Genomic DNA, 26,967 nt, shown 5'->3' with positions numbered 1-26,967 from the left:
GGAGGGCCGAAGGGCCTGTTCCTGTGCTGTATTGTTCTTTGTTCTTGAAGCTACAATGTAACCTAATGACTTCAACCAAGCACAGCATGTCAACACTACACTTGATCTTAGCCAAAAGAATCATAGAAATCATAGAAACCCTACAGTGCAGAAGGAGGCCATTCGGCCCATCGAGTCTGCACCGACCACAATCCCACCCAGGCCCTACCCCCACATATTTACCCGCTAATCTACACATCCCAGGACTCTAAGGGGCAATTTTTAACCTGGCCAATCAACCTAACCTGCACATCTTTGGACTGTGGGAGGAAACCGGACATCCGGAGGAAACCCACGCAGACACGAGGAGAATGTGCAAACTCCACACAGACAGTGACCCGAGCCGGGAATCGAACCCAGGACCCTGGAGCTGTGAAGCAGCAGTGCTAACCACTGTGCTACCGTGCCGCCCAAAGGCCGTGAACCCAACTCTTTTATTAAAAAATACTCTCAAATAAACCATTGCAAAACGACAGATCCAAAAATTACAAACAGTGCAAAAAAAGAATCATTTTTACAGTACAATACTCATTTACACGATATTACATTCATTACATTTCAGTGCTTAAACTATATACGTACATCAGATTTTTCTTTGTGCTTTTTGTTTTTCAGTTCAGCACACAGTTACGCAGGCCGAGGGTATTCTGCAGTTACCGGGCCCTCAGTCTGCCTCGGTTGAAAGGCTTTACACGGTGGCCTTTCCCCATTGTGCCTTTGCGGCGGCTGCCTCAAGCTTGAGCGCGTCCCTCAGCACGTAGTCCTGGACCTTGGAATGTGCCAGTCTGCAACACTCGGTCGAGGACAAATCTTTCAGCTGGAAGATCAGCAAGTTTCGGGCGGATCAAAGCGCGTCCTTCACCGAGTTGATGACCCTCCAGCAGCAGTTGATATTTGTCTCGGTGTGCGTCCCCGGAAACAGCCTGTAGAGCACAGAGTCCTGCGTCACCGAGCTGCTCGGGACGAACCGCGACAAATACCACTGCATCTCACTCCAGACCTTCTTCGCAAAGGCACATTCCACCGGGAGGTGTGCGACCGTCTCATCACCCCCGCAGCCGCTTCGAGGGCAGCGTGTGGTGATGTTGAGACCTCGAGCGTGCATAAAGGATCTGACAGGGAGTGCCCTTCTCACCACCAGCCAAGCCAGGTCTTGGTGCTTGTTTGTGAGTTCTGGTGATGAGGCATTCTGCCAGATAATACTGACAGTCTGCTCAGGGAGCCATCCGACAGGATCCGCCGTCTCCTTTTCTCTCAGGGCCTCAAGGACATTATGTGCTGACCACCCAACTCTTCATTCACCTGAGGAAGGGGCTGCGCTTCGAAAGCTTTTGCTACCAAATAAACCTGTTGGATTTTAACCTGGTGTTGTGAGACTTCTTAGTGATGCTGAGGAAATTCAGCATGTCTGCCATGACTCTCAGATTTTACAGATGCACCATAGAAAGCATTCAAGTCTGAGATCACATACCAACCGACTCAAGAACACCTTCTTCTCTGCTGCCATCAGACTCTTGAATGGGATGTTTTGTCTGTATAGTGTGCAAGAAACAATACTTTTCACAGTATCCCAATGCAGGTGATAATAAATCAAATCAAAGACATTACCACTTTCTTCCCTAATTGGAGGAGGGCAGGGAGCTCGGAGGGTTGTGGGGCTGGTGGAGGTTCCAGAGACTGTCTATCATTGGAGAAAGTGTCTGCCTCCATGGAGCTTCAAGCACGGCTCTGACTTGCCTCCAAGCAGGTCATGACCATACACTGTAAACTTCCAGCCCTTGTCCATTGTTACATCCCGAGGACCAGCTCCCCCTCTCTCTGGCTTTGTGCTGATTGTCGATCCGGCTGGGAGCCACTGGGTGGATGAGTGGGTGAAGGAATGTTCAGTGAACATAGAAATCATAGAAACCCTACAGTGCAGAAGGAGGCCATTCGGCCCATCGAGTCTGCACCGACCACAATCCCACCCAGGCCCTACCCTCACATATTTTACCCACTAAGCCCTCTAACCTAGACATCTCAGGATTCTAAGGGGAAATTTTTAACCTGGCCAATCAACCTAACCCGCACATCTTTGGACATAACATGAAGGGGGTTGTGTCTGTTTCCCCATTTTTGTTCTGTTCACTTTTCCAACATTTATTTATTTTCATTTTTAACCAAAAGATATTCGAGTTGTAACACTGAGATCGAGGAGTTTAAATCTGTTAAAATCAATCCCCATCCTGTACACAGGAGGACTGGACTGGTCCTAACTTTTTATGCTATCAATAAACACGGATCTTACAAGATGTTTATCGGGGGAATTGTTTTTCTCTGAGACCAGGGACGGTCAAACTCTGTCCCAAAGTTCAGATTGGAGCCTTGAGCCTGGGCTATGGGGCCACACACATGGAGCACCGTTCCCAGATGTCCTTTCCCGGATGTCCTTCACCCCTGATATAAATCACTCCACCATTGGTGGCCGTGCCTTCAGCTGCCTGGACCCTAAGCTCTGGAATTTCCTCCCTAAACCTCTCCACCTTTCCACTTCACTTTCCTGCTTAAAAACTTTCCTTATGACCAATCTCTTTGGATCATCTGACCCAATATATCCTTATGTTCTTGTGGAACTGCTTAGGACATTTTATTCAGTGAAAAGCTCTATATTAATATAAGTTGTTGTTGTAGTTCACTGAGATCTGATCACTTACTGAGTGAGTGAGTTTGTATAAATGTAGCTCAGATGGACACAGGTTGTTAGAACAGACCTGGGGAGAAGGAAGCTCTGAACTAACCACTGGACCTTTTGTTCCAACTTGCTTTTACACCCTGAAGCTAAATGTTTTCCAGACACACTGGCTGTCTACAGAATAAATCTGAAATTTTAAACACCCCCCCCCCTCCTTAAATAAGAAAAAAAAACAATATAAATACATTGATATCAACTGCATGGCTATCATTGCAACATTTTTTTATTCATTTGTGGGATATGGTCGTCGTTGGCTGGCCAGCATTTATTGCCCATCCCTAGTTGCCCTTGGTGGGCATTTAAGAAACAACCACATTGCTGTGGCTTTGGTGTCACATGTAGGCCAGACCAGGTAAGGACGGCAGATTTCCTTCCCTAAAGGACATTAGTGAACATACATGCAGATATAGGAATTAGGAGGAGTCGGCCACTTGGCCCCTTGAGTCTGGCCTACCATTCAATAAGATAATGTCTGATCTGATTGTAACCTCAACTCCATATACCCACCTACCCCGATAAATTTTCACCCCCTTATTTATTGTTACGATCCTTGACCAGACCCCGGGATGTGAGGGGAGATCCAGTTAGGGACAATAAACACTTTGATTGAAATAATGGTTGCGATCCAAGACACTTGACAAGTGGCACGGTGGCACAGTGGTCAGCACTGCTGCCTCAGCACCAGGGGCCCCAAGTTCGATTCCCGGCGTGGGTGACTGTCTGTGTGGAGTTTGCGCATTCTCCCTGTGTCTGTGTGGGTTTCCCCCGGGTGCTCCGGTTTTCTCCCACAGCCCAAAGGTGTGTGGGTTAGGTGGATTGGACATGCTAAATTGCCCCTTAGTGTCAGGAGGACTAGCTAGGGTAAATGCATGGGGTTATGGGTATAGAGCCTGGGTGGGATTGTGGTCGGTGCAGACTCAATGGGCTGAATGGCCTCCTCTATGGATTCTATGAGTCTAACATGTGAATAAAGGCACAAGATTCCACAGATTCTGGAGCAGGACTGGAGGGGGCACTCGGCTCCCTCTAGGTCCTCCAGCCCCACCCCTCATTCACTCTGGTTGGTTGGAGGACCAGCCGCTCCCGCTTGGTCCTCCAGCTGCTCCCACTCGGTTCTCCAGCCACCCAGCGAAGCCTCTCTTTTCATTGTTGTGGAATCATAACCTGGAGCAAAGGCCCAACTGAGAAAAGGTGATTATTTCTGGATATTTAAAATCAGTAATAAAGTCATTAAAGTTGATTTGTTGTTGTGAGCTGCATAATTTGTTGGGATGAGAGTGAAGGAATGGACCCACAGCCTGAGTCACCAGTTTAAGGACAGGAGGAGAGAGAATCAGACTGAATCTGGAGCAATGAGCAGAGAGGGAGAGGAGTGTGTGGGACACAGTTACAGATCTGGGGAAGTATATATGGGGGAACTATAAGTATATAAAGAGGAAGAGAATAGCTAAAATAAATGTTGGTCCTTTAGAGGACAATACTGATGATGGGGAACGCAGAGGTGGCAGAGACACTAAACCAATATTTTGCCTCTGTCTTCATGGTAGAGAATCATGAAGATTTTCCAAAAACTATCGTTAATGTAGAGGAACTTGGTACAATAACCATCACGAGGGAGACAGTGTTGAATAAACTAAAAGGATTAAAGGCAGATGTGTCTCTGGGACCTGATGGCCTGCACCCTAGGGTATTAAAGGAGGCGGCAGCAGAAATAGTGGATGCATTAGTTGTGATATTTCAAAATTCCTTGGATTCTGGTAAGGTCTCGGTGGATTGGAAACACGCTAATGTGATGTCCTTATTCAAAAAGGAAGGGGGGAAAAAAGTAGGAAAGCAAAGGCCAGTTCACTTGACCTCTGTAGTGAGGAAGTTGCTGGAATCAATCGTTACGGAGGAGATGAATGAGCATTTGGAACGTCAAAGCTCAATCCATTATTGTCAGCATGGTTTTATGCAGGGTAAGTCATGTTTGACAAACTTGCTTGAATTCTTTGAGGATAGAACCAGCAAGGTGGATAGTGGGGAACCTGTGGATGTGGTATATATAGACTTCCAGAAAGCATTTGACAAGGTGCCGCATAAAAGACTGATCCAGAAAGTGTGATCGCAGGGGATTGAGGGTAGAGAACTGGATTGGATTGAGGATTGGCTGACTGACAGAAAGCAGAGGGTCAGGATAAATGGGTCCTTCTCTGGCTGGCAAAATGTAACTAATGGGGTGCTGCAGGGGTCAGTCCTCAGACCTCAACTCTTTACAATCTATATAAATGATCTGCAAGCAGGGACAGAGTGTAACATAGCAAAATTTTCAGATGATACTAAAATAGGTGGGAAAACAGTCAGTGAAGAGGATATAAAGCTTCTACAGATGGATATAGATAGATTAGGAGAATGGGTGAAAGTTTGGCAGATGAAGTTTAGTGTGGACAGGTGTGAGGTTATCCACTGACAGAAAAAAATGGAAAGGCAAATTATCTAAATGGAAAGCAGCTTCACTATGTGTCCAGGCAGAGAGATCTGGGTGTCTATGTTCATGAATCACAGAAAGTCGGTCTGCAGGTGCAGCATGTCATAAAAAAGGCAAATGGGATGTTGGTATTTATTGTAAAGAATCTGGAGTATAAACAGGTGGGGAGGTGGATTTGAGACCAGGGAGAGATCAGCCATGATCTGATTGAATGGTGGAGCAGGCTCAAAGAGCTGAGTTTGTCTCCTTCTGCTCCTAATTCCTATGTTCCCTTGAAAGCTTCCACAGAAACTAGAATTGTCTGCTCTGAATTTCTATCCTCTATTTACATTGATAACTTCTGTAAACTCCTTTTACAGGGGGTGAGAGGGAGAGGAGTTCCAGACAGGAAAGTCAGAACAAACATCATGTCAAAATCTGAGAGTCACTCGATTCATCAGGAGCTGAATATCATTGGTCTTTGAATGTGGAAGGAAAAATGTTTATCTGTTCTGTCTGTGGGAAAAGATTTCATAAATCAATGGGATTGGAAAATCACCGAGACACACACACATCCGAGTGAGAGTGTTCCAGTGAACTGACTGTGGAAAGAGCTTTAAACAGTTACACAGCCTGAAAAAACATCACCATTCACAGTGAGGAGAAACTGTACACGTGTTGTGTGTGTGGACGAGGCTTCAACTGATCATCAACCTGGAGAGACATGATGACACCGACACCACGGAGAAACCATGGATATGTGGAGACTGTGGGAAAGCATTCACTTGCCCATCCAAACTGGAAATAGATTGACACACCCACACTGGGGAGAGACCCTTCAACTGCTCCATGTGTGGGAAGGATTTCACTCAGCCATCCAACCTGGCATTACATCAGCGTGTTCACACTGGGGAGAGGCCGTTCAGCTGCTCCGAGTGTGGGAAGGGATTCATTGATTCATCTCAGCTGCTGAAACACCAGTGAGGGCAGGGATTGGATTCTGTTGTTATTGCTGCTGTTAATGACAACCAGGCCCTTTCATTCTGACAGCTGGAGTTTGTTTATACTCAGTAACTGGGCTGGAGTTTAATATTCTGGATCTAGAGCGGATTGCGCTCCCAGGGCTGCAGTGTCCCTTTAAGAACCTCTGTCTGCGACCTTTCCCCATAATTCAGCAACTCGCATCAGAAATTAATTTACAACAAGATTCTGAACTTCTTACTTCAATCCCAAATTGATCTTCGGTACAAACTTTACAATTCAGGTCCAAAGATGTGTGGGTTAGGTTGATTGGCCAGGTTAAAAATTGCCCCTTAGAGTCCTGGGATGCGTAGGTTAGAGGGAGTAGCGGGTAAATATGTGGGGTGGGATTGTGGTCGGGGCAGACTCGATGGGCCGAATGGCCTCCTTCTGCACTGTAGGGTTTGTATGATTGTATGATTTCAGTGTCTGAGAGGTTCCACTGATTAACATCTCCAATTAAAATGCTGATTAATCCTTGTTGACAATTCTTACTGATCTGCACATTACACACAGTGACACCTCCATTATCCACCAGAAAGAAGGGGAATGGAAATTGGTGGAGAATCGAGAGATCCCAAATGTTACCCCTCCCGTCTGGTACAGAATTCCCCTCAGCCCGGGAGTGGAGACAAGTTCAATCCAAGTAACGGACTGTAAGAAATTGTTATCTAATAACTTTATAAAATTTTCAGAATATTCTGGATTATAGAAGTAGCTCACTCTCTGTTTTATGAAGAAAGCTTCCATCGCAGCTCTGACGAAGGGTCATCCAGACTCAAAACATCGGCTCTATTTTTCTCCCCACAGATGCTGTCAGACCAGCTGAAATTTTCCAGCATTTTCTGTTTTTGAAACACAGGACAGGCCTGTTATCTCTGCCAAGGACAATGTCTCTAGACCCTGAAACAAGAGATTTCTAACCCTGATACGATCGGATCTCATGACCCGTACATAAACCAGCTGCCTGTGTGAAGTTTAAAACAGGCTCTTGAGAGCAAAGAGATTTTGAAGTGATCCATACTGACTTCAGCCCAATACCCACACTCTGGCTCACACCAGTAAACCATTCAGAGGAGACTGCAGCCACCAGCTACAGAGACCAGCACTCTCTCTGTGTCATCTGTCTGTTTGTCCTCTGGGATTGGTAAACCATTTTCACCTGCCAGTTTGTGGGTTTTTCCTGTTTATTTGGCTTCTGCATCATATTCAAACTGTTGCTTCTCAATGAAATACTTCAAATCACTTCTGAGCTCAACACCCTTTTTGGGTAATCTGTGATTTACAGAGCTAAATCTCACAAGTTCAGACTGGGATCAGTCTTCGTTAAACATAAATGGGGAAGTTCCTAAGTGAAGCCAGGACTATACAATGGCACTGCCTCTCTACAGGGAATGACTGATAGATAATCTGACAGAGAAAACAGGCAGGCCAGGGCTGAGAGATATCCTGGGGATTGGAGAAGGTGGTGATGGGGATTACGAGTAAATCCTATATAATAGGATTTCTAAACCAGTTCAGAAAGGAGAAATTAAGTTGAAGAGGGTCCAGTATCAGTTAGAAAATATCCACAAGGTGGATGCAGATGAACAGGGAGCTGGAGAATATTTAAAGTCCGTGCATGAAGTTTTGTTTGAACCAGATGTATTGACAACATGTCAATAATTTAAAGTTGTGTGAGATGACCTGCACGGTGGGGAGGATGAATCAAAGTTGATCGTTATCACATTTACTGGAAAAGGTTTTACAGTTATTCTTAATGGCAGCTGAAGGGTTTGTGTTGCCGATTCTGATCATTCAAGTAGGTTTACTATGTTATCCATGGGATGTCATCAAAAAATGAGGAAAACAAGCTCATAGTTTAGAAATAGTGAGGTTAGTAAGAAATTCGTGAGAATTCAGTAAGATATTCCTTTTCAAAAATAGAAAATGGGAAAATCTCAATAAGTCTGACAGCATCTGTGGAGAGAGAATATAGCCGACGTTTTGAGGCAGGGAGTCAGTCAGACTCGAAACATTGGCTCTATTCTCTCTCCGCAGATGCTGTCAGAAGTGTTGGAATTTTCCAGCATTTTCTGTTTTTGTTTCAGATTCCAGCATCTGCAGTATTTTGCTTTTATTCCCTTCTCAGGGTGCGGAGATCTGTATGGAATCACTATGTGATAATATATTTGGCAATGTATTGAATATTAAAAGAATATCTCTCTCTTTCTTATCAGGAAAGCTTCCTGGGGTGACAAACACAGGACAGTGTAGGCCTGTTATATCTGCCAAGGACATGTCACTGACACAGAATCGGAAACAAGACAAACTTGATAGGGTTGAGGGGTTCTCAAAACCCACATGTAAACCAACTGTCTGAGTAAAGATTAAACAGGATGTCCGAGCAAGTGATGAGCCACAAAATGACTTAATGGACAATGGAAATAGGAGGGATTACCTTGAATATCTGCCCCTGACTGAAGGACAATTGAGTGAGTGACAAAAAACTCTCAGAAATTTGGTTTATATATGGCCACTTGAGAGGGAAAAATCACAGACAGCAGAGAGCTTCTCAAAGTGATTCATCCATTCACATTTGTTCCTCTTCATTGGAAGTGTGAGAAAGAGGCTTGTAGATGTGGCCTAATGTACAAAACAATGAATGATGATACTTCAAAATGGAAAGTTCCACTCAACCCCCCCTGAACCAACAAATGGAGTGTTTGTTGCCATGGCAGCACGCTGCCCTGGAAGCGGCTGCGGGGGTGATGAGACGGTCGCACACCTCCTTGTGGAATGTGCCTTTGCAAAGAAGGTCTGGAACGAGATGCAGTGGTATTTGTCGCGGTTCGTCCCGAGCAGCTCGGTGACGCAGGACTCTGTGCTCTACGGGCCGTTTCCGGGGACGCACACCGAGACCAATATCAACTGCTGCTGGAGGGTCATCAACTCGGTGAAGGACACGCTTTGGTCCGCCCGAAACTTGCTGATCTTCCAGCTGAAAGAATTGTCCTCGACCGAGTGTTGCAGACTGGCACATTCCAAGGTCCAGGACTACGTGCTCAGGGACGCGCTCAAGCTTGGGGCAGCCGCCGCCAAGGCACAATGGGGAAAGGCCACCGTGTAAAGCGTCTCAACCGAGGCAGACTGAGGGCCCGGTAACTGCAGAATACCCTCGGCCTGCGTAACTGTGTGCCAATCTGAAAAATAACGGCACACAGTAAACTCTGATGTATGTACATAGTTTTAAGTAATGAAATGTAATGAATGTAATGTTTTGTCAATAAGCACTGTATTGTACTGTAAAAATGATTCTTTTTTGCACTGTTTGTAACTTTTGGATCTGTCGTTTTGCAATGTTTTATTTGAGAGTTTTTTTAATGAATAAAGTATATTTTTGAAATTAAAAAAAAAGTTTGTTGCCATGGCAGCTGAGTGCATTCTGCATTTCTATATCTCCATCCTGGATTTTTTGCTGATTATTTTAAAGTTGTGTTCTGCAGTTACCAACCATCCTGCCAATGGATACAGTTTCTCCCTGTGGAGATGAAAACTCCTCAGAAGTGTCCACATCTCTATTAAATCATTCCTTAACTTTCTCAGCTCGAAAGAGAACTTCAGTCTCTCCACAGAACTGAAATCCCACATCCCCGATACTATTCTGGGAAATTTTCCCTGCACCCTCTCTAAGCCTTGACATCTTTCCCAAAGTGAAATTTAGAACTCAGAATTTAACACTATTTCAGCTGAGGATTAATCCTTGATTTATAAAGATTCACAATGACTGCCTTGCTTTTGTAATCCATGTCTCTATTAATAAACCGAGGACTCCATTAGTTTTATATTTAAACAGCTTGATCAACTTGTCCTGTCGCAGTCAAGCAGTTGTGTACATCCGCTCCCAGGTCACAGTGTTCCTGCATTCTGTTTAAAGTTGTCCCATTTAGTTTATTCTGCCTCTCCACATTCGTCCTTCCAAAATTCACCATTGAATATGAATCACTTTGGGATGTTCTGAAAGGTTCTAAATGAACACAAGAAATTTATTTCTCTTTCACAGCTGATTTAAGGTTATAGATTTTGCTTCAAAGATTAAATAGGGATTGATTTCAGAGTTAATTATTTGACTGATCAGGAACAATTTCAGCTGGGAGTCAGTGAATTGAGAGGAAAGATTCCAAACAGCGGTTCTTCAAGGTCCACAATAGGCCCAACAGTTCAATCAGCTCCAGTCTCAGCTCAAGAGAGCTCAACAACTCCACACACTGTCCACAGGGGAGTTCCCCTGCTGTATAGAATTGTAGAATCTCTGCAGTGCAGGAAGAGGCCATTCAGCCTATTGAGTCTGCACCGACCACAATCCCACCCAGACCCTATCCCCGTAACCCCACTCTGCTAATCCCCTGACACTAAGGGCAATTTTAGCATGGCCAATCAACCTAACCCGCACATCTATGGACTGTGGGAGGAAACCGGAGCACCCGGAGGAAACCCACACAGACATGGGGAGAATGTGCAAACTCCACACAGACAATGATCTGAGGCCGGAATTGAACTCGGGACCCTGGCGCTGTGAGGCAGCAGTGCTAACCACTGTGCCACCGTGCAGTGGGACCAACATTCGTGTTTTAACTAACATCACCATGGATTAATCAGTTGGACTGATTGCTGTTTGTGAAATCTTACTGCGCACACACAAACTGACTGCTGGGATCAACAACAACTTGTATTTATAGAATACGTTTAATGTGATAAAACATCCCAAGGTGCTTCAGAGGAATTTTGTTACAAAATACCGAGTCACACTGGGTGATATGTGAACAGATGGTCAAAGCTTGATAGGAGTGGGAGATTTTAATGAGAATCTTTAATCAGGAGGGAGGGAATGGAGGGGCGGAGAGGTTTAGGGAGGGAATTTCAGAACTTCACACCAGGACACAGACATTAATGACGGAGTAATTAAAATCAGAGATGTTCAAGAGGCCAGAATGAGAAGAGCACAGATATCTCAGAGGGTGTGTTATTGGAGATTAGAGATTGGGAAGGACAGGCCGTGGAGGGATTTGAAAACAAGGATGCAAATGTTAAAATCAATGCATTACCTGATGTGGACCCGATGTAGTCCAGTGAGCACAGGATGTGATGGTGAACAGCACACGGGCAGCAGAGTTTTGGATAATCACAAATGTGGGGAGGCGATGGGCTGGTGGTATTGTCGCTAGACTATTGTCAATGTTCTGGGGACCCCGGTTCGAATCCTGCCACGGCAGGTGGTGGAATTTTAATTCAATAAAAAATATCTGGAATTAAGAATCTACTGATGACCATGAAACTATTGTCGATTGTTGGAAAAACCCATCTGGTTCACTAACGTCCTTTCGGGAAGGAAATCTGCTGACCTTACCTGGTCTGGCCTACATGTGACTCCAGACCCACAGCAATGTTGGCTGACCCTCAACTGCTCTCCAGGCCCAATTAGGGATGGAGAATTATTGCTGGGCAGCCAGCGATGCCCACGGTCCACAAATGAATAAAAAAGACATGTTTAATGTGGGGGTGGGGTGAGTGAGAGAGGCTGGTCAGGAATGGATTGGAATCATCCAGTTTAAGGGTAACACGGGTATGGATGAGGGTTTCAGCAGCAGGTGGGGTGGAGACAGGCGACATTATGGAGATTGAAATATCTGGGATCAGTGATGGGGTGGAAATGTGGTCAGAAACTCATCTTGACATCAAATCTGGCACGGAGATTGTGAAGAATGTGGTTCAGCCTCAGACAGTTCCCAGGGAGAGGGATGGACTCAGTGGTTAGGGAATTGTAGTGGTGACTGATCTTCCCAATTTTTAACTGGAAGGAATTTCTGCTCATCCAGTAGTGTATGTGGGATAAGCAGTTTGTTAATTTAGTAACAGTGGAGGAATGGAGGGGGATGGGGGTGAGGTCGAGCTGGGTGGTGTCAGTGTACAGGTGAAAACCAACACAGTGCTTTTGGATGATGTCACCCAGTGGCAGCTTGGAGATGGGAAATAGGAGGGGCCAAGGATAGATCCTCGGGGGACACCTAGTTCAGGGGCTTTGGAGAGGAAAAGGAGGTTGGAGAGGTCAAAGATTGTTTTTTCAGAGTGTGTGGTGACAATGGATTTAAAGGTGAGAAGGCGAGGACTAGAAGAGAATGAGAACTGTAAACAGTATTGATTAATATGGAGGAGGTGAATGGTCAACAGCTTCGTAGGAATAAGGTCAATGGAACATAGTGGGAGATCGGGGGGAATGTCATGGACAAGCTGAGTCCGACAGGACAGAAGGGAGAGATGGGAGGGAAACTGGAAAAAGATGCGAGTTCCAGACTGAGTGGAGGACAGTTTGGCCGAGTGTGAGAGGGAAGCAGCAGAGGCAGCTGATCAGATTGCCTCAATCTTAGTGACAAAAAGCTCTTTGAGCTCCTCACACTTGTTGTTGGAGGTGAGGATGGAGGAGACAGGGGAGGGGGTGAGAATTTTAACAGGAACTAACTTGTAACAGCTATTAAAAAGATTCAGCACAGTGTACTTTACACAAACTATTTTTTCAAAGCAAAAATATTAGCCCCTGTAACTGGGCTGGAGTTTAGAAATAGGAGCAGAAACAGACCCCAATGAACACGGTTCAGTCCTGGATGTGATTAACAGCAAAATCCAGTCACTGTAGTCACACATGAAGTTGCTGGTGTCTCAGCAGGCAGGATGACCGAGTGAATCCCTTTCCACATTCGGAGCAGGTGAATGGTCTTTTCTTGGTGTGAGTGCGCTGGTGTACAGTGAGTTCAGATGACTGCCTGAACCCAGTCCCACAGCTGGAGCACCTGAACGGTATCTCGTCAGAGTGAACTCGCTGATGGCAAATCAGATCCCAGCGTCTTTTATAACACTTCCCACAGTCCAGACATTGGAAAGGTCTCTCGTCAGAGTGAACTCGCTGATGGCACATCAGATCCTCAGAACCTTTAAAGCCCTTCCCACATTCCTGACATTTAAATGGTCTCTTGTCTGCGTGAACTCGCTGATGTCTCAACATGTTGGATGAATCAGTGAATCCTTTCCCACACTTGGGGCAGGTGAATGGTTTCTCCAAAGCGTGAACTCGCTGGTGCTTCAACTGGTTGGATAAATCATTGAATCCTTTCCCACACACAGTACAGCTGAATGGCCTCTCCCCAGTGTGAACTCGCCGGTGTCTCAGCAGGCTGGATAAATCACTGAATCCCTTCCCACACTCGGAGCAAGTGAAAGGTTTCTCAGCGTTAGTGCGTTGATGGATTTCCAGCTCAGATGGGGAACAAAATGACTCCTTCCAAGTGTGAAGACATTTATGTTGCGACAAGCCTGAGGATCGACTGAAGCCTCGTCCACACACAGAACAGGTGTACGGTTTCTCCCCACTCTGAACGGTGCTTTTTCCTTCCATGTTCAATACTCGATGATATTCAATTACAATAACTTGGGCAACTTTGTCAGATCCTGATGTGATGTTTGGTTTCCCGTCTCCCGAATACAAACCTTCCCCTTTGAAGACCCTATAAAACTGATTTAAAACAGAAAAGAGTGAGTGAGAGAGAACCCACAAAAACAGGTTGTGAAATGGAGCTGAATGAATGCAGTAATTTGTGGGGCCGGCACTGGGAAAGAGTGACCATAAAAACTGCTGGATTGTCATATAAAACACAACTGACTCACTGATGTTCTTCAGGGAAGGGAAGCTGCCACACGGTCTGGGTCTTCACAAGACTCTGTCCTCTTTGAGGGGAGGAAAGTGAGAGAGGATTTGGGAGCAGAACAGAGGAGAGGGATTTTATATTTGTACAAATAAACCAGGATTTTAACAGATTCTCCTAAGACCAGGATATCCACACTAACTCCCTGTTGCACCTTGATTGTCGTCATTGTCAACAGTCCCTCAATTTGAGGATGATATTTATCATCATCGAATCCCTACAGTGCAGGAGGAGGCCATTCGACCCATTGAGTCGACACTGACTCTCTGACAGAGTACTTTACCCAGGCCCTCTTGCCCACTCAAGACATTGGTAAGGCCCACACTTGGAATACTGTGTACAGTTCTGGTCACCCTGTTATAGAACGGATATTATTAAACTAGGAAGAATGATTTACTCGGATGCTAACGGGACTTGGTGGTTTGAGTTAGAAGGAGAGGCTGGATAGACTGGGACTTTTTTCTCTGGAGCGTAGGAAGCAGAAGGGTGGTCTTATAGAGGTCTATAAAATAATGAGGGGCATAGATCAGCTAGATCGATAATATCTTTTCCCAAAGGTAGGGGAATCTAAAACGAGAGGGCATAGGTTAAAGGTGAGAGGGGAGAGATACAAAAGGGTCCAGAGGGGCAATTTTTTCACGCAGAGGGTGGTGAGTGTCTGGAACTAGCTGTCAGAGGTAGTAGTAGAGGCGGGTACAATTTTGTCTTTTAAAAAGCGTTTAGACAGTTCCATGGGTAAGATGGGTATAGAGGGATATGGGCCAAATGCAGGCAATTGGGACTGGCTTAGGGGTTTTAAAAAAAAGGGCGGCATGGACAAATTGGGCCGAAGGGCCTGTTTCCATGCTGTAAACCTCTATGATTCTATGAGCTATCCCCGTAGCCTCACAGATTTATCTTAGCCAAGTCCCCTTATCTCCACATCTTGGGAAACTAAGGGGAAATTTATCATGGTCAATCCACCTAACCTGCACATCTTCGGACTGTGGGGGGGAAACTGGAGCACCCGGAGGAAACCCACACAGATGCGAGGAGAACGTATGAACTCCACAGAATTTCACAGTAATTAATTTGCAGTGTTAAAGTAAGCTTACTTGTGACACTAATAAATAAATTAACTTAAGTCACCCAAGCCAGGAACGGAAACTGGATCCCTGGCACTGTGAGGCAGAAGTGCTAACCACTGTGCCACCGTGATGCTCGCGTCTACTTAGGGTCGTGAGTTTCACCATGGTTCTTCATGTGACTGAACAAACCCACAGATCTATAAATACTTAGCCAAAAAGATGTCCGGATTAGGTGGATTGGCCATGCTAAATTGTCCCTTACTGTCAGGGGGACTAGCCAGGGTAAATGTATAGGGTTATGGGGATAGGTCCTTGATGGGATTGTAGTTGATGCAGCCTCGATGGCCAAATGGCCTCCTTCTGCTCTGTAGGAATTCTATGATGCCAGGACGTTCCATGAGGGAGTGGGATTCGGAGAGCAGGATTTGTTTCCTTTTCTTTCCTGCGCTGCCACCGCTCTGTCTGATCAATAAGACAGTGGGACTCAGAGAGCAAAGAACAAAGAAAAATACTGCACAGGAACAGGCCCTTTGGCCCTCCAAGCCTGCACCGACCATGCTGCCCAACTGAACTAAAATCCCTTATCCTTCCGGGGATCATATCCCTCTATTCCCATCCTATTTTCTTGCTGGTAATGGCTTCAGGGATGGCAGTTCAGGCAGTATGCTGCATCTCCTGTGGGATGTATGTGGTGAGGAAATCCAGTAGTGTTTCAGGAGATTTTAGTTGTAAGAAGTGCATTAGATTGCAGCTTCTGGAGGAGCGTGTAAAGGAGCTGGAGGGGGAGGTAGAGGAACTCCGCATAATTCGGGAGGCGGAGGTGGAAGTTGATAGGAGTTATAGAGAAATAGTAACTCCTAGAAATGAGGCTTGGGTCAATGCCAGGAGGAGGGGTAAGAAGCAATCGGGAAGACAATCCCCTGGGGCGGTTCCCCTCCATAATAGGTTTTCGGTGCTGGAGGCTACAGTTGAGGAGGAATCAACTGAGCATAGAGAGCAGATCTCTGGGGGTGAGCCGAGTGAGAAAGCTCAGGTGGTTAGGGGCTGTAAAAGACTGGGCCTTGTGATTGGGGACTCCACAATTAAGGGGACAGATAGGAGGGTCGGAACTAAAGGTAGGGACTCAGGGTTGGTGTGTTGCCTACCAGGGGCTGGGGTCCGGGATGTGTCTGACAGGGTATTCAGGACTCTTAGGGGGGAGGGGGATAAACCACAAGTTATTGTACATGTGGGGACACACGACATAGGGAGGATAGGGGAAGGGGATATTAGGTAGGGATTTATGGAGTTGGGGTGGAAACTAAAGGCCAAGACTGACAGAGTGGTTATCTCTGGACTCTTGCCTGTACCACGGGATAGTTTAGAGAGGAATAGGGAGAGGGAAGGTTTGAATTCATGGCTGAGGGGATGGTGCAGGAGGGAGGGGTTCAGGTACTTAAGCAATTGGGGCTCGTACTGGGGAAGGTGTGACCTCTATGAGAAGGATGGTCTACACCTTAATCAGAAGGGGACCAATATCCTGGGGGGTAAATTTGCTAAGGCCATGCAGGGAGGTTTAAACTGATTCGGGGGGGGGGGGAGGGATCCTGAGTAGTGGGGCTGAAAGTGAGGGATGCATGGATGGGGACTGCAATGCACGGCATTGCAGAGGTGGGGTGGAGCAGGGTTTGAAATGTGTATACTTCAATGCCAGGAGTATTCGCAATAAAGTGGGTGAACTTGCAGCGTGGATCAGTACCTGGGACTTCGATGTTGTGGCTATTTCAGAGACATGGATAGAGCAGGGGCAGGAATGGATGCTGCAGGTCCCGGGGTTCAAATGTTTTTGTCGAAGTAGGGAAGGAGGTAGAAGAGGGGGAGGGGTAGCATTATTGGTCAGAGATTGTATCACAGTGTCAGAGAGGAGGTTTGATGAGGACTTATCTGTTGAGGTAGTATGGGCGGAGATTAGAAATAGGAGAGGAGAGGTCACCCTGTTGGGAGTCTTTTATAGACCTCCTAAAAGTTCTAGAGAGGTTGAGGAAAGGATTGCGGAGTCAATCCTGCTTAGGAGTGAAAGTAATAGGGCAATTGTTATGGGGGATTTTAACTTGACTAATATTGACTGGAATTGTTATAGCTCTAGCTCGTTAGAGGGGTCAGTTTTTGTTCAAAGCGTGCAGGAAGGTTTTTTGACTCAGTATGTAGACAGGCCAACTAGAGGTGAGGCTATATTGGATCTGGTGCTGGGAAATGAGCCAGACCAGGTGCTAAACTTGGAAGTTGGTGTGCATTTTGGTGATAGTGACCACAATTCGGTTACGTTCACCTTAGTGATGGAAAGGGATAGGCATGAACCTCGGGCCAGTGGTTTTAGCTGGGGGAAGGGTAATTATGAGGCTATTAGGAGAGAATTAGGAAACATAGGTTGGACTAGGAGATTACAGGGACTGGGAACGTCCGACATGTGGAGTTTTTTCAAGGAGCAGCTACTGCGAGTCTGTGATAGGTATGTCCCTGTCAGGCAAGGAGGAATTGGTAGGGCTAGGGAACCGTGGTGCACCAAAAAAGTTTCTTTGTTGGTTAAAAAGAAAAAGGAGGCTTATGTTCGGATGAGACGTGAGCACTCGGGTAGTGCACTAGAAAGCTTTAGATTGGCTAAGAGGGAGTTGAAGAGCGAGCTTAGAAGGGCTAAAAGGGGACATGAGAAGACTTTGGCGGATAGGGTTAGAGAGAATCCTAAGGCGTTCTATAGGTATGTCAAGAACAGAAGGTTGGTTAGGGCAAGTTTAGGGCCAGTTATAGATGGCAGAGGGAAGTTATGTGTGGAACCGGAGGAGATTGGTGAAGCATTGAACCAATATTTCTCTTCGGTGTTCACGCAAGGGGACATGAATATAGCTGAGGAGGACACTGGGTTGCAAGGGAGTAGAATAGACAGTATTACAGTTGATAAGGAGGATGTGCAGGATATTCTGGAGGGTCTGAAAATAGATAAATCCCCTGGTCCGGATGGGATTTATCCAAGGATTCTCTGGGAGGCAAGAGAAGTGATTGCAGAGCCTCTGGCTCTGATCTTCAGGTCGTCGTTGGCCTCTGGTATAGTACCAGAAGATTGGAGGTTAGCGAATGTTGTCCCATTGTTTAAGAAGGGGAACAGAGACTTCCCCGGGAATTATAGACCGGTGAGTCTCACTTCTGTTGTCGGCAAGATGTTGGAAAAAATTATAAGGGATAGGATTTATAGTTATTTGGAGAGTAATGAATTGATAGGTGATAGTCAGCATGGTTTTGTGGCAGGTAGGTCGTGCCTTACTAACCTTATTGAGTTTTTTGAGAAAGTGACCAAGGAGGTGGATGGGGGCAAGGCAGTGGACGTGGTATATATGGATTTTAGTAAGGCGTTTGATAAGGTTCACCATGGTAGGCTTCTGCAGAAAATGCAGATGTATGGGATTGGGGGTGATCTAGGAAATTGGATCAGGAATTGGCTAGCGGATAGGAAACAGAGGGTGGTGGTTGATAGTAAATATTCATCATGGAGTGCGGTTACAAGTGGTGTACCTCAGGGATCTGTTTTGGGGCCACTGCTGTTTGTAATATTTATTAATGATCTGGATGAGGGTATAGTTGGGTGGATTAGCAAATTTGCTGATGACACCAAAGTCGGTGGTGTGGTAGACAGTGAGGAAGGGTGTCGTAGTTTGCAGGAAGACTTAGACAGGTTGCAAAGTTGGGCCGAGAGGTGGCGGATGGAGTTTAATGCGGAGAAGTGTGAGGTAATTCACTTTGGTAGGAATAACAGATGTGTTGAGTATAGGGCTAACGGGAGGACTTTGAATAGTGTGGAGGAGCAGAGGGATCTAGGTGTATGTGTGCATAGATCCCTGAAAGTTGGGAATCAAGTAGATAAGGTTGTTAAGAAGGCATATGGTGTCTTGGCGTTTATTGGTAGGGGGATTGAATTTAGGAGTCGTAGCGTTATGTTGCAACTGTACACAACTCTGGTGCGGCCGCACTTGGAGTACTGTGTGCAGTTCTGGTCCCCACATTACAGGAAGGATGTGGAGGCTTTGGAGAGGGTGCAGAGGAGGTTTACCAGGATGTTGCCTGGTATGGAGGGGAGATCCTATGAGGAGAGGCTGAGGGATTTGGGATTGTTTTCGCTGGAAAGGCGGCGGCTAAGAGGGGATCTTATTGAAACATATAAGATGATTAGAGGTTTAGATAGGGTGGATAGTGATAGCCTTTTTCCTCTGATGGAGAAATCCAGCACGAGGGGGCATGGCTTTAAATTGAGGGGGGGTAGTTATAGAACCGATGTCAGGGGTAGGTTCTTTACCCAGAGGGTGGTGAGGGATTGGAATGCCCTGCCAGCATCAGTAGTAAATGCGCCTAGTTTGGGGGCGTTTAAGAGATCCGTAGATAGGTTCATGGACGAAAAGAAATTGGTTTAGGTTGGAGGGTCACAGTTTTTTTTTTTAACTGGTCGGTGCAACATCGTGGGCCGAAGGGCCTGTTCTGCGCTGTAATGTTCTATGTTCTATGTTCTATGTATTCATGTATTTATCCAGATGCCCCTTAAAACTCACTATCGTATCTGCTTCCATTACCTCCCCCGGCAGCAAGTTCCAGGCACCCACCACCCTCTGTAAAAACCTTGCATCGTACATCTCCTTTAAACCTTGCCCCTCACACCTTCAACCTGTGCCCCCCAGTATTTGACTCTTCCACCCTGAGAAAAAGCTTCTGACTATCCACTCTGTCCATGCCCCTCAATCTTGTCGACTTCTATCAGGTCACTCCTCAACCTCTGTCGTTCCATTGAGAACAAAACCAAGTTTCTCCAACCTCTCCTCGTAGCTAATGCCCTCCACACCAGGCAACATCCTGGTAAATCTTTTCTGTACCCTCTCCAAAACCTCCACACCCTTCGGGTAGTGTGGCGACCAGAATTGAACACTAGATTCCAAGTGCTGCCTAACTAAGGTTCTATAAAGCTGCAACATGACTTGCCAATTTTTAAAACTCAATGCCCCGGTCGATGAAGACATACGCATGCCGCATGTCTTCTTGACTACCTTCTCCACATGCGTTGCCACTTTCAGTGACCTGTGTACCTGTACACCCAGATCCCTCTGCCTATCGATACTCTTAAGGGTTCTGCCATTTACTGTACATTTCCTATCTTTATTAAACTTTCCAAAATGCATTACCTCACATTTGTCCGGATTAAACTCCATCTGCCATCTGTCCGCCCAAGTCTCCGACCGATCTATATTCTGCTGTATCCTCTGATCGCAATCCACAAATCCACCAAACTTTGTGTCATCCGCAAACTTACTAATCAAACCAGTTACATTTTCTTCTAAATCACATATATATAAGTGACAAGTAGCGTTCATCGGGCATCAGTGCTGGGACCTTTGATATATATATATATATATATATATATATATCGATGAACGCTACTTGTCACAGCCCTCCATTCAGAAATGCACCCTTCCACTGCTACCCTCTGTCATCTATGACCAAGCCAGTTCTGTATCCACCTTGCCAGCTCACTCTGATCCCATGTGACTTCACTTTCTGCACCAGTCTGCCATGAGGGACCTTGTCAAAGGCCTTTCTGAACTCCATGTAGACAACATCCACTGCCCTACCCTCATTAATCATCTTCGTCACTTCCTCGAAAAACCCGATCAAGTTAGAGAGACCTGACCTCCCCTTCACAAAACCAGGTTGCCTCTTGCTAATAAGTCCACTTATTTCCAAGTGGGAGTAAATCCTATCTTGAAGAATCCTCTCCAATAATTTCCCTACCACTGATGTAAGGCTCACCGGCCTGTAATTACCTGGATTATTCTTGCTACCCTTCTTAAACAAAGGAACAACATTGGCTATTCTCCAATCTGCTGGGACCTCCCCTGTAGCCAGTGAGGATACAAAGATTTCTCTCAAGGTCCCAGCAATTTCCTCCCTTGCTTCTCTCAGTATTTTGGGGTATATCCCATCAGGCCCTGGGGACTTGTCGACCTTAATGTTTCTCAAGAGTCCCAATACCACCTCCTTCTTGATCTCAACATGACTCAAACTATCTACACACCCTTTCCCGGATTCATCACCCACCAAGTCCTTCTCTTTGGTGAATACTGACGCAAAGTACTAATTTAATACCTCGCCCATTTCCTCTGGCTCCATGCATAGATTCCCTCCCTTGTCCTTGAGTGGGCCAACCCTCTCCCTGGCTACCCTCTTGCTCTTTATATATGTATAAAAAGCCTTGGAATTTTCCTTAATCCTGCTGGCCAATGATTTTTCATGACCCCTTTTATCCCTCCTCACTCCTTGCTTAAGTTTCTTTCTAATTTCTTTATATTCCACACTTGCTTTGTGTGTTCCCAGCCTCCTAGCCTTGACAAATGCTTCCTTTTTCTCTTTGACTCAGCTCACAATATCACTTGTTATCCAAGGGTCCCAAAACTTGCCATACTTATTCTTCATCCTTACAGGGTTTATGCAGTTTGATGGACAAGTTGTCTCCATTCTGAACAATGGGGAACAAGTTCCTCTCACCGAAGCTCAGTGGCAGCCGTGTGTACTATCTACAAGACGCACTGCAAGAATTCACCAAAGGTCCTTAGACAGCACCTTCCAAACACACAACCACTTCCATCTAAAAGGACAAAGGCAACAGAGGCATGGGAACACCACCAGCTGCAAACTCCCCTCCAAGTCACTCACCATCCTGACTTGGAAATACATCGCAATTCCTTCGCAGTCGCTGGGACAAAATGCTGGAATTCCCTCCCTACCAGCAGTGTGGATGTACCTACACCACATGTACTGCAGGGGGTTCAGGTCACAAAGGTCGCCGCTCCTGCGCCCTGCTGCCCCCTACAAATATGGCTTCCGCGCCTGCCCGCTGCGACACTTCGCCCCTGACAAAGATGCCGGCCGCACATGCGCACTGATGGACATTGCCAACGACAGATTGGCGGCCGTCAGCCCAGGCCCAACACGACAAGTTGCCTCCAATTTGGTACCAACAGGGCGCCCGGGAAGATATTTTCCGGGGTTTGGGTTTGAACAACATGTTTCCGAAGCCTCTCCACCCACCCGCCACATTCATCGCTCCCTGCGCGCCGTTCTCTACCTTGAACTGATCTCGGCTCCAAGTTAAAACCGTCCGTCCGCCGCCATTACCCACACTGCGCATGCTTCAGACCCCTCCCCTATTCACTCTGGTTGGAGGACCAGCCTCTCCCGCTCAGTCCTCCAGCCCCGCCCCCTTTCCCTATTGGCCCGGAGCCGCCGTCAATCAGTCCCCGGGCATTGTGACGTTGGGCATGCGCAGTGCGGCTCATGTCCAGGGACAGGCGCTTGTTTGTCTGATCTTCAGGCGGGAAGGAGGCGGATAAGCGGAGGCAGCGTTAGGGGCAGTGGGTGGGAGGGGAGGCTCCACACACCCAGTGGAGGCTTCAACACCCCCAATAAGGAACTAGCGGCACCGCCTCAACACCCAACACAACGGCAGCTGCAGCGCTTTCTCCCGGGGCCAGGCCCCACTGGACAAATGTGGCTTCAGGAAGGAAATGCAGCAATGAGTTTGATTTGATTTATTATTGTCACATGTATTGGGATACAGTGAAAAGTATTGTTTCTTGCGCGGTATACAGACAAATCATACTGTTCATAGAGTACATAGGGGAGTAGGAAAGGAGAGAGTGCAGAATATAGTGTGACAGTTACAGAAAGGGTGAAGAGAAAGATCAGCTTAATATGAGGTAGGTCCATTCAAAAGGAGGAGGCTTTGGAGAGGGTACAGAAAAGATTTACCAGGATGTTGCCTGGTATGGAGGGCACTAGTTATGAGGAGAGGTTGGAGAAACTTGGTTTGTTCTCACTGGAACGATGGAGGTTGAGGGGCGACCTGACAGAAGTCTACAAGATTATGAGGGGCGCAGAATCATAGAAACCCAACAGTGCAGAAAGAGGCCATTTGGCCCATCGAGTCTGCATCAACCACAATCCCACCCAGGCCCTACCCCCACATATTTACCCATTAATCCCTCTAACCTACGCATCTTGGGACACTAAGGGGCAATTTTAGCACGGCCAATCAACCTAACCTGCACATCTTTGGACTGTGGGAGGAAACCCACGCAGACACGAGGAGAATGTGCAAACTCCACACAGACAGTAACCAAAGCCGGGAATCGAACCCGGGTCCCTGGAGCTGTGAAGCAGTGGTGCTAACCACTATGCTACCATGCCGCATGGACAGAGTGGATATCAGAAAGTTTTTCCCAGGATGGAAGAGTCACTTACTAGGGGACACAAGTTTAATGTGTGAGGGGCAAGGTTTAATGGAGATGTATGAGGCAGGTTTTTTACACAGAGGGTGGTGGGTGCCTGGAACTTGCTGCCGGGGGAGATAGTGGAAGCAGATATGACAGTGACTTTTAAGGGGCATCTTGACAAATACATGAATAGGATGGGAATGGAGGGATATGGTTCCCGGAAGGGTAGGGGGTTTTAGTTCAGTTGGGCAGCATGGTCGGTGCAGGCTTGAAAGGTCGAAGGGCCTGTTCCTGTGCTGTAATTTTCTTTGTTCTTTGTTTGTAAAAGTCTGGTGGCAGCAGGGAAGAACCTGTTCTTGAGTCAGTTGGTGTGTGACCTCAGACTTTTGTATCTTTTTCCCGACGGAAGAAGAGAGAAAAGAGAATGTCCAGGATACGTGGGGTCCTTGATTATGCTGGCTGCTTTTCTGAGGCAATAGGAAATGTAGACAGTGTCAATGGATAAGAGGCTGATTTGCGTGATGGACTGGGCCACATTCGCACCCCTTGTAGCTTCTTGCGCTCTTGGTCAGAGCAGCAGCAATACCAAGCTGTGATACAGCTGGATGGGATGCTTTTTGTGGTGTCCCTGTAAAAATTGGTGAGAGTCGTAGCTGACATGTTGGCATGTCGAATTTCCTTAGCCTCCTGAGAAAGTCGAGGCGTTGGTGGGCTTTCTTAACTAAAGCAGCAGTTTCGAGGGACCAGGACAGGTTGTTGTGATCTGAACACCGAGAAACTTGAGCTCTCAACCATTTCCACTTTGTCACCGTTGATGTAGACAGGGCGTGTCTTCCACTACATTGCCTGAAATTTTGTATATATTCCAGTGATAGTTGGAAGAAGTCCATGCTGACTCTCTGTACATCAATCCACTCAGTCCCATTTCCCCTCCATAACTCTGTTCCCTTTTTAATTCCTTCACACCTATCTGATTTATTTTTCAAATCATTGATCATTTCTGATTCCACCATGCACAGAAGCAGTGAGGTCAGGTCGTGACCACTCGTGAATAAAATTGGTCCTCACATCTCCTTTCTATTGCTGATCAATGATATGTTTAGTAATGTGGACATTGGGTAGCCGCCTGCATGAAGATTTTCAGGTCTCTTTGTACTGGACAGGAGCATGGGTCTGTCAATCAGCCTGAATCAGCACCTTCAGGAGAATTGGGAGGGTGTGTATGAGGTACAGCAGTATGACAATGGTGGGGGGAGAGTGTGTGGGATGGAGATTTACAACTTTAGGGAATGAGAAAACAAAGAATATTCCATGGAAACTAGAATGGTCTGTTTTGAATTTCAGTTCTATACTTACACTGATAACTTCTATAAACAGGATATTAGAAGGAGAGAATTTACAGACTGAAATCTCACACCAAACGTCACAACAAGATGTTACAAAGTCACTGGATTTATCAGGACCTGAATATAATTGCCATTTGAATGTATGAGAAGAAATGTTTGTTCTGTCTGTGGGAAAAGATTTCAAACATCAGTGTGACTGGACAAGAATGGAGACCCCACACACCTGAGTGAGAGTGTTCCAGTGAACTGACTGTGGAAAGAGTTTCAACCAGTAACACAGCCTGAAAAACATCACCCCATTCACAGCGAGGAGAAACTGTACATGTGTTCTGTACTTGGATGTGGAATCGACTGATTATCGAAAGGACACTGGCACCATGGAGACACCATGGAAGTGTGGGGACTGTGGGAAGGGATTCCAGTGCCCATCTGCACTGGACACACTGGCGAATTCATACTGGGGAGAGGCCGTTCACCTGCTCCGTGTGTAGGAAGGGATTCAGTATATCAACCACCCTGCTGAGACACCAGCGAGTTCACTCTGGGGAGAGGCCGTTCACCTGCTCTGTGTGTGAGAAAGGATTCACTCAGTTATCCAGCCTGCTGACGCACCAGCGAGTTCACACCGGGGAGAGACCTTTCGCCTGCTCAGACTGTGGGAAAGGATTCAGTGATCGTTCCACCCTGTGGAGGCACCAGCGAGTTCACTCTGGGGAGAGGCCGTTCACCTGCTTTGTGTGTGGGAAGGGATTCAGTCATTCATCCACCCTGCAGACACACCGTGTCACCCACACGAATGAGAGACCGTTTAAATGCTCTGACTGTGGGCGTAGCTTCAAAAGCTCTCAGACTCTGATGGGCCACCAGCGCATTCACACTGAGGACAGACCGTTCAGCTGCTCTTACTGCGTGAAGAGATTTAGAACATCATCCCAACTGCTAATACACCAGCGAGTTCACACTGGGGAGTCACCCTGTGTGCGGGAAGGGTTTCAGTCATTCATCCACCCTGTTGGCACACCAGCGAGTTCACACTGGGGAGAGGCCATTCACCTGCTCTGTGTGCGGGAAGGGATTTACTCAGATCTCCAATCTGCTCACACACCAGCGAGTTCACACTGGGGAGAGGCCGTTCAGCTGCTCTGACTGTGGGAATAGATTTAAACGGTCGTCTCACCTGCTAAGACACCAGCGAATTCACAAGTGATTACAGGAGTTGGATTCTGCTGTTCTTGCTGCTGTTGATCACATCCAGGACTGAACCATGTTCATTCTGACAGTTGCTGAAGTGAGAGGGTCGGAGGGTTTCTTTCTGCTGGACTGACCAACCTCATGGCTTTGCTGCCAGTGGGTCGATGCTGTTTGAATTTGGGAGTGCACATTTTACTGTGATGATCCACAAACACGAGGTAAATCTAAAATAAATACATTTGTCTCTGTTCCAGTGAGTCTACAGCACAGGGCCAGGCCAGTCGGCTCAATTGGTCTGTGTCAATATTTATGCTCCACATGAGCCTCCACCCACCCCCCTCTTCATCTCCCCCCATCAGCATATCCTTCTATTCCTTTCTCCCTCATTTATGTATTTAGCTTCCCCTTCAATGTATTCATGCTGTTCACCTCAACCACTCACTGGTAGCAAGTTCCACATTCGCGTCATCTTCCTCATCTCTGGAACCATTGTGGGGTAAATCTCCTCTCGATTCTCTCAAGGACCCTCACATCCTTCCTAAAGTGTGGTGACCAGAACTGGGCTCAGTATTCTGTTGTGGCCTCACCAGAGCTTTAGAAACTATCAGAATAAATTCCCTGCTTCTGTTCTCAATTCCCCGATTTCTGAAGTCCAAGATCCAAAATGCTCCAAACAAGAATATCAGACCTTTTTGCTTAACATAAAAAGCATTTTAACAACATTCTTAAAGTGGCTAAAGAAGATTTTGTCCAATGAAGGAACAGAAAGAAGCCATTTTGAACTTGCTCTCTCCAAAAGAGAATCCAGAATGTTTGAGTCTGGGAAGTGGAGTTAAAAATGAAGCTGCAGCTACAACAGAGCAAGAAGAAGACATTTCAATGTGGAATTGACTGGAATATTCTCTCTGGATTTAAACAATGGAGGAGCTACAAATATGGAAGAAAGTGAAGTTCAAAATGTGAACTCTGAACAGACTGTTTTCAGAATTGGAAATCCACAACTGAACAGCAATGAGGACTGTCCTCTTGCAGAAGAAACTATAATTAGTAAAAATTACTATAATTATTGAAAGAAGAAAACTTTCAGAAAACACTACAAGCAATAATATTTT

At 46.3% G+C, this 26,967-nt stretch overlaps 3 protein-coding genes across 5 annotated transcripts in view; 1 reads left to right on the top strand and 2 right to left on the bottom strand.

The window, feature by feature from the left end:
* Window positions 1–22,213, bottom strand: part of LOC144483862 (uncharacterized) — a 33,256-nt gene extending 11,043 nt beyond the window's left edge. Inside the window, exons 1-3 of the mRNA XM_078202433.1 lie at window positions 22,172–22,213; window positions 21,526–21,691; window positions 12,913–13,779 (exon numbers count right to left, since the gene is read on the bottom strand). Of these exons, the coding sequence (XP_078058559.1) occupies window positions 12,913–13,779; window positions 21,526–21,561 (903 nt within the window). The 5' untranslated portion in view covers window positions 21,562–21,691; window positions 22,172–22,213. The remainder of the gene's footprint in view (window positions 1–12,912; window positions 13,780–21,525; window positions 21,692–22,171) is intronic.
* LOC144483861 (uncharacterized) overlaps window positions 1–26,967 on the top strand; it is an 87,998-nt gene that overhangs the window by 6,228 nt on the left and 54,803 nt on the right. The window contains exons 2-3 of one of the 3 annotated variants that reach the window (XM_078202432.1): window positions 16,577–16,589; window positions 25,264–25,383. The exons of 1 other annotated variant lie outside the window; for it this stretch is intronic. In XM_078202432.1, the coding sequence (XP_078058558.1) occupies window positions 16,577–16,589; window positions 25,264–25,383 (133 nt within the window). Of the gene's footprint in view, window positions 1–654; window positions 1,399–16,576; window positions 16,590–25,263; window positions 25,384–26,967 lie in introns of those variants that run through there. One more of the 3 variants, XR_013496047.1, reaches the window with a different exon arrangement.
* LOC144483888 (uncharacterized) overlaps window positions 1–26,967 on the bottom strand; it is a 435,358-nt gene that overhangs the window by 360,448 nt on the left and 47,943 nt on the right. The gene's annotated exons all lie outside the window — the stretch shown is intronic.

Source organism: Mustelus asterias, unplaced genomic scaffold (genome assembly GCF_964213995.1).
Source record: "Mustelus asterias unplaced genomic scaffold, sMusAst1.hap1.1 HAP1_SCAFFOLD_84, whole genome shotgun sequence".
Classification (NCBI taxonomy): Eukaryota; Metazoa; Chordata; class Chondrichthyes; order Carcharhiniformes; family Triakidae; genus Mustelus; species Mustelus asterias.
This window is presented reverse-complemented; position numbering and strand designations above follow the sequence as displayed.